Below are 16338 nucleotides of genomic sequence, written 5' to 3'. Positions count from 1 at the left end.
ACTTATTGTTTTGGATGATTACCTATGCGTAGAAGAAGAAATCTAAAGGACAGTGTTTTGTACAAGATTTTATTAATAAACAAATTTACATACATTTTTAAAGCATTTCACTTGTAGGGCACTGAAATTTATATTATAGAGGTAAGAAAGAATATTTTCAACTAGAAAGTCGTTCAATCGAGGATTGTCGCCATATATCTTGATAAATTCCATGTAAGTATGTCCACAACTTCGAAAAATAAAATATAATAGGGCATGAAAACCACAGCTTTTCGTTGCTAAATCTTGTACTGGCTTCCGATTTTGAATAATAGATTTACCGCTCTGCTCAAGAAAATTTTTATATGAGGTGTGTAGAATGTATACCGCAAGCCAAGCGGATCAAACAATTCTATATTGCTTCTTGTTTGAAAGATGCATAACTAATGCCCTGTCTTTAAACTGGAAGAACTGCTATTAACAATGATTAGGGTATTGTCAACGTGTTAAATATGCAAAAGGAAATCTGAAGATATGCAATAAGATTTATATTTGTTCATGTAGGGGTTCATGTTAAATACATCAATTATTTGTTCCGTGTTCATGGCGCCAAGTCTAATAAAACACTGCCGTCAGGAGTAATTTCCCAATAGGTTTCAAATTGATTTAGCGAGATTAATGCAATGCTTTTTTCCAATGGTTTAGCAAAGGTACACTCTATCCGGACATTTCATGTCCGGACAATACTCCTATCTTGAGTACCAGAAAAATCTAATAAAATAATGCCATGCGTTTTCGCAAACAATTGTTCACTTATACCATTTTCGAATAATTGAGAATCTCGATCTAGGGATTGTATTGTCAATTTATAGAGGGTCCTGTAGGGTTTATCAAAGAATAAGTTCTAGAGTGGAATTCCATTTACTTTAGATACCAGGGACGAAAGTCCAAACAATTTAAATTTCTGTAGGGAATGTGTCCAGGCTCCAACAGCGCTAGCACTTTTTACAAAACCCAATGCCAATTTTGAAGGAAATCACCATTGATAAATGATGAATCGGTAAAAGTACGCGTACCTGTAGCAATATGAAGTTGATTCTTGATCGTATGAGGAACAAATAGTTTGATATTGTTACTACTGACTCTTAATTTTTCAATTGCCAAAGCGACAGAACTCATAACTTGTTGTTTTCGTACATGAAGTATTGCCGAGGTGAGAGACACTGTTATATATGGCGCAGCGTCCAGTACTTTTCGTATAATATAATGGGAAGGCGCGAGTTGTAGTTTTATATCAATCATAACAATAAGAGGCCGCCATTGAGGTATATTAAATATCTCATGATTTAGTTTCCCAACTAAATGTAAATCTTTAGTTGTCGCCTCTCTAAGAATATTGGAAGCATCAATATTTGTGTTATGTTCTTATTCAATTGTTACACCTTTAAACTTCTTATAGGACATTGATGTCATTATCATAAATTGCATATAGCATGCATAATTTGAAAGATTATTGCTCGTGCTCACCAATGTTCCATTTACGTAGACGTTTATTTTTCAAAATAAATTATGTAATACACAACTTTCGTAGGATAACCATCGGCGGGTCTTGGATTTTCATTGTTCGATTTTTTAACAATGACATTTAAATCTATAAATGTCGAATTCAGATCGATAAAGAGTCTTCATTAGAATAAATTTGAAAGTGGACATTTTCAGAGAGTGGTTGTTGCGGGTAAAATTGTTCATAGTATACATGTTTTACACTGACATCTACATTTTCAGCATTGAAAAGATTTAGAGATGAGGTGACTGAAGGTGACTAAGACATCTTTATCTTGTAGATATGCCATGTTAGGAAAATAAATCCTTTTTGGATCTTTTAAGTATGTGAGGAATAGTAATATTTAATATATTTTTATGTATTTTCTTAGAAAAACATGCCCACCCTTTACTGCATATATTAACCATATCCATAAAAACTGAACTATAAAGCATTTTTGACCGTAAACACTAGTTTTTGTAACAAAATTATAGAAATGGTTAATATATACAGTAAAGGGTGGGCATGTTTTTCTAAGAAAATACATAAAAATATATTAAATATTACTATTCCTCAGATATTTAAAAGATCCATAAAGGATTTCTTTTCCTAACGTGGCATATCCACCACATAACGATTCTCATCCTTCAGTCACCTCATCTCTAAATATTTTCAATGCTGATAATGTAGATGTCAGTGTAAAACATGGATACTATGAACAATATTACCCGCAACAACCAAACTCTGAAAATATCCTCTTTCAAATTTATTCTAATGAAGACTACTTTATAGATTTGAATTCGACATTTATAGATTTAAATGTCATTGTTAAAAAATTGAACAATGAAAAACCAGATGCCGCCGAGGGGTTATCCTACGAGAATTGTGTATTACATAATTTATTTCGACAAATAAGTGTCTATATAAATGGAACATTGGTGACCACGAGCAATAATCTTTCAAACTATGCAAGTTATATACAATTCATGTTGATGACACCAATGTCATATAAGTAGTTGAGAGGTATGACAATTGGATATGAATATAAAACAAATACTGATACTAACTAAAGTTTTACATTTAGTTGGGAAACTAAATCATGAGATATTTAATATACCTCAAAGAGTGCCTCCTAATGTAAAGATATTGATATAAAACTACAACTTGCGCCGTCCAATTATATTATACGAAAAGTACTGAACGCAGCACCCAATGTAACAGTCTCTCTCACCTCGGCAATACTTTATGTACGAAAACAACAAGTTATGAGTTATGTGGCTTTGGCGATTGAAAAATTAAGAGACAGTGGTAACAATATAAAACTACGTGCTCCTCATACAATCACGAATCAGCGTAATATTGCTACAGGTACGCGTACCTATACCGATTCATCATTTATCAATGGCTAAATTCCTTCAAAATTGGCATTGGCCTTTTTAAAAAGTGCTAGCGCTGTTGGAGCATGGACATATTCCCTGCATAAATTTGAATTATTTGGACTTTCATCTCTGGTATGTAAAGTGAACGGAATTCCACTCTACAGTCTATACTTTGATATATCCTACTGAAACTTCTACGAATTGACAATGCAATCCCTAGATCGAGATTCTCAGTTGTTCGAAAAGGGTATAAGTGAAGAAATGTTTTCGAAAACGCATGGCATTATTGTACTAGATATGTCTGGTACTCAATATATGAATATTGTCAGGACGAGAAATGTACGGATAGAGTGTAACTTTGCCAAACCGTTGGAGGAAAGCATCGCATTAATCTCGCTAAATCAATTTGAAACCTATTGGGAAATTACTCCTGACGGCAGTGTTTTATTAGACTTGACACTATGAACATGGAACTAATAATTGATGTATTTAACATGGACCCCTACATGAACAAATATTAATCTTATTGCATACTTTCAGATTTCCTGGTGCATATTCAACACGTTGACAATACCCTGATCATTGTTAATAACAGTCCTTCCAGTCTAAAGACAGGGCATTGGTTATGCATCTTTCAAACAAGAACCAATATAGAATTTTTTGATCCGCTTGGCTTGCCGTATACATTCTACACACCTCATATACAAAATTTTCTTGAGCAGAGCGGGAAATCTATTATTCAAATTCGGAATCGGGTGCAAGATCTATCAACGAAAAGCTGTGGTTTTCACGCCCTATTATATTTTATTTTTCGAAGTCGTGGACATACTTACAAGGAATTTATCAAGATATATGGTGACAATACTCGATTGAACGATTTTCTAGTTGAAAATACTCTTTCTTACCTCTATAATATAAATTTCGATGCCCTAAAAGTGAAATGCTTTAAAAATGTACGTAAATTTGTTTATTAATAAAATTTTGCACAAAACACTGTGTACTTTAGATTTCTTCTTCTACGTACAGGTAATCTTCGAAAACTATAAGTGGTGATAGCTCGTCAGGATTTAGTTTGTACTCGTCTTGATGTGCATAGTCAGGGTAACTTTTTCTACAATACAGGGCAACTTCATTTTTATTAAATCTCTTTGTAAAGTCTATAATACTACTCTAATTCAAATGATAAAATTCACGTGTTTCAATTTGCTTATTTGAAGCAGTGTCACATACAAAATTCTCATATGAAGAATCTTTTTCTGTAACAGCCAAATAAAAGTCTGTTGATTTATAATCATAATAGCCAGTATCTTCACAGTGAGGTCATAAAAACCAGACTCTTTTATTATTCCAACAATTGAAGCATAGACCAGGTTCTTCTTCCCAAAATAATTTAAAGCCAGAACGATACCAGTCTCTTAAAAATAAACCGAACTCACGTTTGAGGTTTTTCACAATCAAGCCAGGATAATTGTTTCCCCATTGATCATATTTATCATAGTGACAATTGGAGCATAAGAATCCTCTATTACGACAGTCACAAATTTCTTCAAGACATGAATTGCAGCCTATAATTTACGCTGCATATCCTCTATGCCATTTACATAGATTGCATAATTTACACTTTCTATTGTAGTCATCAGCAAAAGTACAATTTTCACAGGATGACAAGCTGCCCAATGTATACAAGCATAATGGGCATGTGTAAAACATTTTTCGGTGTTGACTGGTGTACTTCCAAAAACAAACTGACTCTCAAACAGGGTTGCCACCCTGCCCTGGAAGAATTTACTGTATCTGAGAGGAAAAATTTACTAAATCGCATCTGTTTTTAGTAAATGCTCAAAAAAAAATTTTCCGCGTGTGGCTACCGCCGCACGCACACCATCATTATAGGAGGATAATCAATAGATTTCCACTATAATTTTTCCATTTTCTTCTTTTTTTTCTCTCTTTTCCTCTTTTCTTTCGTTTTCATAGTATGATTGATAATTCCGGAAACCTATAAGTTCAAAAATTCTTTTTTTTATTATTTGGATGTACTACTGGATAGGCTTCATATTCCAGATGCGGCGTACCCAAGATGTCAAACAATAGTCTGGAATCTTAGATTCTGGAAATCCTTCTGGTGAAGCCCGTCTTTAAATCAATAGATTTAAAGACGATAATCAATAGATTTCCACAATAATTTTTCCATTTTCTTCTTTTTTTCTATCTTTTCCTATTTTCTTTCGTTTTCATAGTATGATTGAAAATTCCGGAAACCTATAAGCTTAAAAATCCTTTTTTTTTATTATTTGGATATACTACTGGATAGGCTTCATATTCCAGATGCGGCGTACCCAAGATGTCAAACAATTAACGAAGAAAAACAGCTAAAACTCATATTTACGAAGCAATTCAGGAGCTGGAGTGCTTAGAATCTGAGGTGTGTTTGAAAATGACAGCTTTTGAAATTTGTCCCCCAGTTTCCGTTTTTTGGTTTGAAATCTAAACCCTTCAATTTTGCATTTTTAAGAGGAAATTTGCCACTTTTAAAACACTAATTGGGCTGGTCTTTAAATAAGGGATAAGGTGCTTACAAAGATTTCTGGCAAATTTTAAAGCAATTAATTTAGGATTTTTTAAACTGATTTTCTCTGGATTCTCTCTCGTTTGTATTCAAGGGAATCAAAAACCAATGCAATCTATGTCACTTCAAAACGGAAATGACGTAATCGGCTACCGGTTTAGTTGTAAAAATGTGTAATTTAAAAGGTACACCTCAAATTAGGCTAGGGCTGCCAAGAAAAAGGAAACTTCTCTAACATGCAATAATTAGTTTTAAAAAAACATTGTGTCAATATTCTTCAGGTCAGGCAAATCATACAAATTGAAAAGTTAGAAGAAAAATATGTAGTCACAATTAAAAAAAGTTGCACTTAAAAGGCTTTAATCGTCCTTGGCCTCATCCGAATAAAGTATCCACTAGTGTCAAATTCTGACTTAAGGGATCTACTTGTTTCCATTTCTTGATAGCCCGAGTCAAATCACTGGGGATCACCCAGTCATGTACTCCACTTGACGACCTGAGAAAAATTTGCTTCGTTTTCATCAGGGACGAAACATTCGAGACATTTAGCCTATTCTGGTTTCTAGTTTTGATGACCGACAAAATCAAGAACTGTCTTTCTGCTCCAGAACTTGAATGGGGCAAGCTGCAGAGAGTCAGAAAGAACTTTGGCAAGTATGGAAAAAGTTTGTTTCCAGCAGTATCTTTAAAAAGGGACAAGGCTAACTAACAAACGTAGCAGCTGTTATGAGAGTCTAAGAAAATTTTCTGATAACAAATTAAGCCGGCATACCAGTCCTGATTTTACATAGTTTGCCTTTCAAATCGAATATCAAGAAGAAGCCAAGAGAAAAGAAGAGATTTTTAAGCGCTAGGTTTGACGCGAAATCGCAAATATGAGAGCAATAATAGCCATAATATCTAACGTAATCGAAATCAGATTTTGTAATGAATGTACCCTAATTTTTTTTCCCTGAACTCATGGAAAAAAAAAACAAAGTTTTGTTTACTACAAATCTTGACTTTTTACTAGATTTCGGGAAACTTACTAGATCCTCTAAATTTACTAATTTTTTTTATTTTTATTAGATCTAGTAAAATCCTACTGACGGTGGCAACCCTGCTCTCAAACAACATATCCTAGGAGCGTTACAAAATGGCCGTCTATGTAGTGGTTAAGAACAAAACCAAAATATCATTTTGTTTTGTCTCGATTAAAATATCTATAAATTGAATAAAAGCTTGGGTACCACGAAGACAAAGCTTTATACAATAGTCCAAAGAAGGGGAACGGTTCTCGTAATATCGTTAAGCATTTCCCGTGATAATATCTTTCTTTCAAGGGATAATTCCAGAAATTAATGGTCTAAAATTAACTATTTTTCCAATTTTTCTAGATTGCACATGATTTTCTATTTTTCAATTCTATCAATTTTAACACCCTCACTATCATACACAGACTGTTTTCCATAAATTGTTCTCTTTGATATATTTCGCCGGCGCATTTAATCCATCTTGAAGTTTCTGTATATGCGCTATATTCACCTTAGCTGCGAAGCAGAAGTGTTCTTCCGACTTTAATTTGCTTAATCTAATAACACACCCATTATACATCTTGTCCCATTCTAGGGTTAGTCGAGATTCCCTTGTAATTTCTACCGCCACCTTAGGCACTCTAGGTCCCGTTTCATCAGCACTTTTAATATTCAATAGTGTATAGGCATCCATGTTGACTGTCCCACTTCCAGAAAGATACTGATCCTCGATCAATAGTTTCAACCACCTGGAAACGTGTCTAGACAGGCTCTTGCCTAGTATCAAGGAAAAGGGTGTGTCCTCGAACTATTGCCAAGGACATTGAACTCTTTCCTGCTAGAAACAGTTGTGTCGCCTGACGTCAGAGGGCTCCGGTAGAAATCCAATGCTATTTTCCCTTTGGGTGCCATGACGTCAGAGGGCTCCGGTAGAAATCGGGGGTGGGCCCCGGTAGAAAGTAGAGTGGCTCCACAACTCTTAAGCCCCGTAATGTTCTTTTAAAGAATACAATAATTATTTATTTACCAAAAAATCTTCGTTTTTTTTAATGAACGCCAAGTAAAGAAAAAAACACATGGAATCGGGGACCAGGGTCCCTCAAACCCTGGAAAGCTCTTAAAGGATACAAGAATAATTTATTTAACCAAAAAAATTTCTTTCTTTAATGAACGCCAAGTAAAGAAAAAACAACAACGTGGAATCAGGGAACAGAGTCTCTCATACATTGTAAAGCTCTTTTAAAAGATACAGGAATTTTTATTTTAACAAAAAATCTTCGTTTTTTAATGAACGCCAAATAAAGAAAAAAGACCCACATGGAATCAGGGAGCTGAGTCTCTCAAATCCCGTAAAGTTCTTTTAAAGGACACAAGAATTATTTATTTATCAGAAAATCTTGGTTTTTTAAATGAATGCCAAATAATAAAAAAACCACATGGAATCAGGAACAGAGTATCTCAAACACCATGAAGCCCTTTTAAAGGATACAAGAATTATTTATTTAACAAAAAAATATTCGTTTTTAATGAACGCCAAGTATAGAAAAATCCCCATGAAATCAGGGAACAGAGCCTCTTAAATCCCGTAATGCTCTTTTAAAGGATACAATAATAATTTATTTAACAAACAAATTTTCCTTTTTTTTAATGAAAGCCAAGCAAAGAAAATAACACAAGAAGTCAAGGAACAGAGTCTCTCAAACCCCATAAAGCTATTTTAAATTATACAAGAGTTATTTATTTAAGGAAAATCTTCGTTTTTTAATGAACGCCAATTATATAAAAAAAAACCACATGAAATCAGAGAACCGGGTCTGTCAAACCCTGTAAACCTCCTTTAAAGGATAAAAAAATAATTCATTTAACCAAAACATTTTCGCTCTTTTTTTTTTGAACACCAAGTAAAGAACAAAATCCACATGGAATCCGGGAACAGAGTCTCTCAAACCCTGTAAAGTTTTTTTTAAAGGATACTAGAATTGAGTAGAATTGTTTATTTAGCATAAAATAGTCGATTTTTCAAATGAACGCCATATAAAGAAAAAAAATCCACATGGAATCAGGGAACAGAGTTGCTCAGACCCTGTTGAGAATAATTTCCATTTTGGTCATAACTTTGGCAGACATGTCTAGAAGTTATAACTGGGTCTTTTCTTAACTAAGTTTCTTGACTTACTATAGGTGTATCATATTTGAAATGTAAGGTAAAACTTCAAATTTTAAGCGTAAGAAAGCCCTTCAACGATTGTTGACTGAGAAACAGAAACTTGACAAAAGCAAAATTCATATTGAAAAAACTAAATCAAAACATTAAATTAAAAAAAGATAAATTCAAAACAATAAATTAAAAAAAACAAAATTCAATACACTAAAAACAATATTCAAAACCTTAAAAAAAAGAGGGAATACTGCTTCAATCAAATAGGAGTAAAATTTTTAAAAAAGCGCAATTTTATGAAGCTTTTACCGCTTTTAACTTAGGCTACTTTAGGTTAAGTTTTTGTTTTTTAAGTTCAGTGCTTTCAATTATTTTTTTAATTTTAGTGTTTTAACTTGATATTTTTAAATTTGATGTTTTGATTTTTTTTTTAATACCGTATTAATTTTTTTGATTTTTTTTCAAGTTTTTGTTATAGTTTCTCAATCAAGAATCTTTGAAGGGATTTTTCACACTTTAAATAAAAATTGTTAGCATATATTTCAGGCTCGATACACCTATAAGAAGTCGTGAAAACTTTACCCAACAAAGACCTAGTCATAAGTTTCAGACAAGTCAAACCATGAAATTCGAAAGTAAACATCTGAAATAATAAGTGTTCGACACCATATACCCAATAAAGACTATGAAACCTGAGCCAGAAAAACCCAGACAGCCAACTAACAATCCCAATTCATAAATTCAGACAAATCAAATCATTAAATACCATAGTAAACATCTCAAATAATAAGCTTCAGACACGACACACCCACGAAAAGATTAGAAATCTAAGTCTATAAGGCCCAAACATCCACTCTAATTCATAAGTTCAGACAGGTTATGTCACGAAACACCTAAAGTAAACATGTCAAATAATAAACTTGGGACACGAATAAACCACGAAAAGATAAGAAATATAAGTCTGAAAACCCGAAAAAGTCAAGTAACTTTTCTAATTCATAACTTCAGACAATTCAAACCATGAAATACCAAAGTAAATATCTCAAATAATAAGCCTTGGGAATCAAACACCCACGAAAAGCTAGGAAATCTAAGTCTGAAAACCCCAAACAGGCAGCTTATTCTATTTCATATCTTCAGACAAGTTAATCCACGAAATACAAAAGTAAACATCTCAAATAATACGCTTCGGAAACCCACAAAAAGCTAGAAAACCTAAGTATGAAATCCCCAGACAGCCAAATAAGTATTCTAATTCATAACTTGAGACAAGACAAAACACGAAATATCAGAGTAAGCATATCATATGATAACCATCGGGAACCAAAGACCCACGGATTGGTAATAAACCTAAATTTGAAAACTCGAACAGTAAACTAACAATTCTAATTCGTAACTTCAGACTAGGAAAATCCCGAAATATCAAGGAAAGCAAATCAAATAATAAACTTCGAGAATTAAACACCCATGAAAAGCTAGAAGTGGAAAGCTGAAAACCCGAAACAGCCAACTAACTAATCTAATTACTAAGTTCAGACAAGTCAAACCAAGAATTACCAAAGTAAAAATTTGAAAGAATAAGCCTCAGGAATCAAACATCTACGAAAAACTAAGAAATCTACGTCTGGGAACCCCAAACAGGCAACTAACTATTCTAATTCTTAACTTCAGACAAATCAATGCACGAAATGCTAAAGTAAACATCTCAAAATTTATGCTTCGGGAATCAAACACCACCGGAAAACTAAAAAACTTAAGTCTGAAAACCTAAATAGTTAGCTAAATATTCTAATTCATAACTTCAGACAAGTCAAGTCATGAAATACTAAGGTAAACATCTCAAATAATAACCCTCGAGAACTAGACACCCATTAAAAGCTATATATCCTAATTCTGAAAACCCAAACAGCCGACTAGCTATTCTAATTCATAACTTCCGATAAGTCAAAGCACGAAATACCTTACTCTAGGCATATCACCCCCGCCCCCTCCGAGCGTCTAACGCATGTCACCCTGTCACTCAAATGTGTTTTTAAGATATAGATGGGTTTTTTTTCGCCTAGCTTTTTCGAATCCTAAGACAATATAAATAGAAAAAAAAAGATTTATTGCAAGTATAACTTAAAGATTCTTATAAAAGCTATCAATAACGAGATTTGGAGTAAATTAAAAAAAACAAAATGGTTAGAAAACTCCTAGTTCATATTAAAAAAAAAATACTCTAGGTATATCGCCCCCCCCCCATATAAAACCCGTTCCTTAGCGCCCCTTAGCGTAGAAAATCCCCTATGCTCCAATGCCATGTTGTGTGGATTACCCTATCTGTCAATGCAATGTGGTGAGGAATGCCCCATTTCTCATGGCAATACCGTGAAGAAAACCCTATCTCTCAGCACTATGTCGTGAAAACTTTCCTATCTTCTCGTGAAAACTTCAATATAGAAAATTTCTTATTAAATAATGAACACAACAAAAAAATCTCTGTATATTTCTGAAAAAAGTTAACATACGGTAAAATAAAGCCAAAAAATGGCAATTAAATAAAATTGAAGATGATATGAGCCTCAACCCTAGAAGGGCTTGGGCCCCAAGATGGGGACTGAATTCTTCGTCGGCCTCAAAGCCTGAAAAGGGCCCAGTCTTCAAGACGGTAATATAGAGACTTCCCCTTAATAGGATCAAATGTTAAAATGCGGAAAATCCGTGGCTAAAATTTAATAAATGGAAAAAAAGGTTAAAAGTTAATGGACTCTAAAGATAACCAAGAAAGTATGAATGAAAGAAAATAGAACGGCACGCGGGCCCCAATCTTCAGAAAAGCCATAAGCCAAGACGGTGATATTGAGACATTCCTTTAAAAGGGTCAGTTAAAATACAGAAAATAAACTGTTAAAATTTAAGAAATGGAAAAAGGAAATATTAAAAAATTTCTTTGTTGAATACAATTGATCAATAAACATGTTTAAGCTTGCCCAATCTTTATATTTAGAATAGATCTACACCCTATTCTATGTGTATCCCTTCCTTCAAGCGTCTAAGGCATGTCACCCTGCCTTAGAGCCCCTAGAAGGGGGACATCGAGTTCCTCTTAAAAAGAAGAAGTGTTAAAATACAGGGAATACGCTGTTAAGATTTGATAAATGGAAAAGAAAACATAAAAATGTTTATATACGCTAAAATACAAGGTGGGAAATATGAGTTAAGGGAATTGAACTGTATATGGGCCCCAATCTTCAGAAAAGCCAGGGTCTTACGACTTTCCCTTCAAAAAAAAAAACAAATCTTAAAATACAGAAAATAATCGGTTAAAACATCTTGCAGGGAGTAGCCCCGAACCCCCTGACGGTAAGCCACGAACCTCCTAACTGTATATTTAGGAACAAAAAAAGCGGCGTTAAAATTTAATAAATGCAAAAAAAAGTTAAAAAGTTGATTTACGCTAAAATATAAGCTAGAAGGTATGATTTAAAGAAGTCAAACTGTATGCGGGTCCCAATCCTCAGAAAATTCAGGGCCACGCGAGGGGGATACAGAGAGTTCCCCTTAAAAAAAGACCAAATCATAAAATATAGAAAATGATCTGTTAAAATTTAATAAAAAGAAAAAAATGTTAAAAAGTGGCACTGGTGCATTATACGGACACTTCTAAAAAGTCAAGTTTGGTTAATGTTAATGAAATAAAATAGGATGAATATATAATAGTTTATAAACAAATTTGGGATATATATTTGCACATTAGGGGGGTAGGGGAACAGCATACAATATATTAAATACGTAACCTAACCTAACCTAGGTTCCTCCCCCCCCCTAAACCCCCCAAAACAACAGTTCAAATATCGTAAACGCAATGAAAACTACTCTTTGCATTCCATTTCTGAATAGCGGTCTCTTGAAAAAACCAGTCTAGCGGGTTTGTCTCTCATTAGTATATAAAAGTGTCCGTATTACGCACCAGTACCTAAAAAGAGTATATACACTAAAATATAAACTAAAAGGTTTAAGTTAAACAAATTGAACTGCATTTGTGCCCTAATCTTCAGAAAGGCCAGGGCCTCACGAAGGGGATATAGAGAGTTCCCCTTAGAAAATAATTTTTTTTAAAATAATGAAAATAATCAGTTAAAACACCAAGCAGGAAGTAACCCCCTGAAAAGCAGCTAGTATAGTGACACTGGCGACACGAACGCCCCTATAGAAGAAAGATCTAATGCAAGTATAATGTGACAAAATTTCTTTAAAATGTACCAATAAAAAGATATAGTTTAAATTGATAACCTGAAAAATTTTGAAAAGTCCTAATGCATAGGTAAAACCCTACTCTAGGAATATTCTCCTCCTACGAGCGTCTATCACATGTCACCCTGACTAGATAATGGAAAGCTGATCAGACTTGAACAAACTTCTAATTTCAAAGCAACGTATTTCGTAAATAGTTTGGTTCCGAAGCGTATTTGGAAATAAGCTAGACCCACGGTTCCGACTAGCTCAGCTTTAAACCGTACCAAGTTTACCACCTGTAATGTCATACACCGTAAGTTTGTGGAATTTCCGCGGGCACAAAAATAAGGGGGTAAATATCTCTCAGATTAATGGGGTTAAAAAGGGTCAGAAATCATATATTTCAATGCAATGTTGTGAGGAGTACTGTTTGTCTCAATGTAATGTAATAAGGAGTACCCTATGTCTCAATGCAATGTGGTGAGGCGCTCCCTATTCGATGTGGTGTGAAGTGAAATCAGCAGCTCTACCATCTTTAGTGGCGAATTTTCTATTTGCCTGTCTATGAAGGCCATACGTTAAACAGCTGGAGTAATTACAATTGATTTTCCTTATATCATTAAATTTATCTTTAAAGTTACTATTTACTCATTACTTACCTTTTTACTATAGAAATTGCAGTATACAATGTATACAGTTTGACAATTGACTCTCACACTACTGATACAGAAACTAACTCATCCAAAAAATATTCCTTTACATTGACTATCCCGCTGAATATGATCTCCTATTGGTTCCCCCGAGAGAGGGGGAGGAGTATTTGAAAGCTTGGACAATTTTCAAAGAAATGCACAATGTAAATTTGTTGTGCCTTGGTCAGCAAAAACTCTCATACAATGATCCGTGGCTGGAGAGTCGCCGGCCACGGGATTTGATGATATCATCAATCATACTTTGACTGGAGATTCTCTTCCGTACTGATAATCTTTGAAAATTGTTTGAGTTTAGATCGATTGATTTTTCCAAAATAACAAGACTCTGTATGAGTTTTGTCTGTCCACTTCATTCATTTTAAATTGACTCTCACACAACTGATGACAAACTAACTAATACTTAGAAATATTCTTTTGCACCGATTAAGCTCTTAAGATGGTCACCTTCTAGCTGCTTTGGGAGACAGAGGAAAATATGTCGATGAAGAAACATTTTTATTTTTAAAATTGTAATAATAAAATAGCATGTACTTTTCACTCTTTTTTCACATCCTGATTCAAGTCAATGTCCCCAACATGTTTCACAATTGCGTTTAATTCATCTTGTAGTCTGTGTGCAGGCATTATATTAAGTTTTGCTGCAAACTATCACTGTTCCTCTAACTTGAACTTGCACAATGATATCATGAATCTTGCAAACATCTCATCCTACTCGAGGGTTAGCAGACATACCCTTGTAATTTCTCCTGCAATGCTGGTGGCTCCTTTCTCCGTATCACTACTGCTGCCGACCCCAAAATCAACTTCCAAAAGTGCAAAACCACTCATTTTCCATAGTATATTATGTTTCTTAAATAAAACTTGAAGAAAAATTATAATCACATTACTATAAAATATATCTAAGATTCCACCTTATATCCACTCGAACAAGCCTACTAAATCACCTACCAGAAATAACCGATTGAGGTACAAGGTGACCGTAGTACTTGTAATGGCAGCAGTAAGGGAATGGGGGCACTTGGATAATTTAGGCATTGGGAGGATGTGCTTGTATTGTAGGCATGGGGAGGGCGTGCTTGTACCAATGCAGGCATTGGGGAGGGCCATGGTATACGTTTAAGAATGAGGGACCGTAGTATCCGTGTAGGCGAGGAGGGAGCACTGTAGGCATGGGGGGAGACCGTAGTATATCTGTGGGCATGGGGGAAGGACTGTAACATCTTTGTAGGTATGGATAGGACCGTAGTATTTGTGTAGGTCTTACTACTCATTGCAAATTGCCCAATTCAGTTAAATGTCTCTACTTGCATTACAGGTACTGGACACCAAAGATCTGAGAATTCAAAGAGTCGAAGATCCAATTAGCTCGAAGGATATTTCGTTCACGATTTATGATGAAATTGGAAACTTCGGCTCTAAGCTCGAAATTTGGATTGATGACTTTCGTGAGATTGAGTGAGTATAATATTTTCAAGTTTTGTCACGGTTGCAATGACAGCTGCAACCTAGTATAGAACCAATTACGGCCATAGTAACCAAAAATAGAAAAAGGGGCTTAAGAACCTGTGGCGTATTTCCGTCAAAATCCTGGGGGGGAGGGCAAATTTGAAGCCAATTTTTCAAAAAAAAGTGAAAATTTCAGTGCAAATTGAAAAATAAGCCACATAGTATCATAAGGGCCAAGATATACTAAAGAAAACAGACCCAATGCTTGAATTATGCAGACTTATCTTAGTTTTGACAAGATTTTTGAAGAAACAAAATTTTTGCTGGGGGCAAACTGGGGTCTAGGGGGCAATTGCACCCCCTTTGCTCCATAGCAAATTAAACCCCTGTTTAAAAAGACCAGCATTTAAACCAGAGTCAGGAATACCAACTTTGATTCAGATTAATCTTAATAAAAAAAAAGTTAATTTCGAAAACAAATTTATTAGAATTTCAAAAGATAGCCTGAAAACCTTCGTGAATCGTGTTGGGTGAAAATAAAAAATTGTGCCATCGAAATCACCAGTGTCTAAAATCCAGTGCCCCCTACCTTGAAAAAAAAAGAAAACCACTTTTTTGATTTCATGTGTACTTTTTTTTATTCATTTATTTTCGTCAGCGATTGTGGGGCACTGGAACAATACAGAGAGCTGTTTAAGTGCCCATTTGAAAGTAAGCTACAGCAAAGGGTGTCTTCTGCAATTAACAAAAGATAATGCAGTAATTGAATGCAATTTTTGACAAAAAATACTTCATACATAAGATGATATAACGCATGTATCTCTTGATAAATAATTGGTTCTCTTACCTAATTTCCGGAAATTTTGGCAAGTGCACTTTTTAAATTACGCCATATATAGTATATTGCAGCCATAAATGACACCGTTAACGAAAAATAAAGTAAAAGTGAATTAAAATTGTTGACAAAAACTACATCTTCACGGACAAGATAATATAGAACGCGCATCTTTTGATAAGAGATGATATAACACATACATCTCTGGAATAGGTTCTTTTCTAGGGTATGAGTAGAATCCCCTTATTGAATACGGAACGAGATGGCTGCTGCCATCTATAATCGAGTCTAACGGTACCTAACCGCATAGACAATGTTATTTACCCGTTAGCGGGACAGGATCACGTGTCTCTTTCAAGGTCAATTTGTTTGTTGTTTCTAAGTGTATTGACTCCAACACGAGATTTAATGTCATTGGTAAAAAGTCTGAACGAGATTTAATGTCCTTGGTAAAAAGCCAGGAAGTGATTTAATGTCCTTGGTAA

General features: G+C 34.4%; 1 protein-coding gene across 1 annotated transcript in view; it reads left to right on the top strand.

Moving 5' to 3' along the window:
* The window catches only part of LOC148947766 (leukotriene A-4 hydrolase-like), a 294121-nt gene that overhangs the window by 59270 nt on the left and 218513 nt on the right, over positions 1–16338 (top strand). Inside the window, exon 3 of the mRNA XM_089095421.1 lies at positions 14888–15027. Within this exon, the coding sequence (XP_088951547.1) occupies positions 14888–15027 (140 nt within the window). The remainder of the gene's footprint in view (positions 1–14887; positions 15028–16338) is intronic.

The sequence above is a fragment of the Artemia sp. Qi Xiang Cuo genome, chromosome 10, assembly GCF_049724085.1.
Source record: "Artemia sp. Qi Xiang Cuo chromosome 10, ASM4972408v1, whole genome shotgun sequence".
Lineage (NCBI taxonomy): Eukaryota > Metazoa > Arthropoda > Branchiopoda > Anostraca > Artemiidae > Artemia > Artemia sp. Qi Xiang Cuo.
Note: the sequence above shows the minus strand (reverse complement) of the source record. Positions and strands in the feature narration are given on the sequence as shown.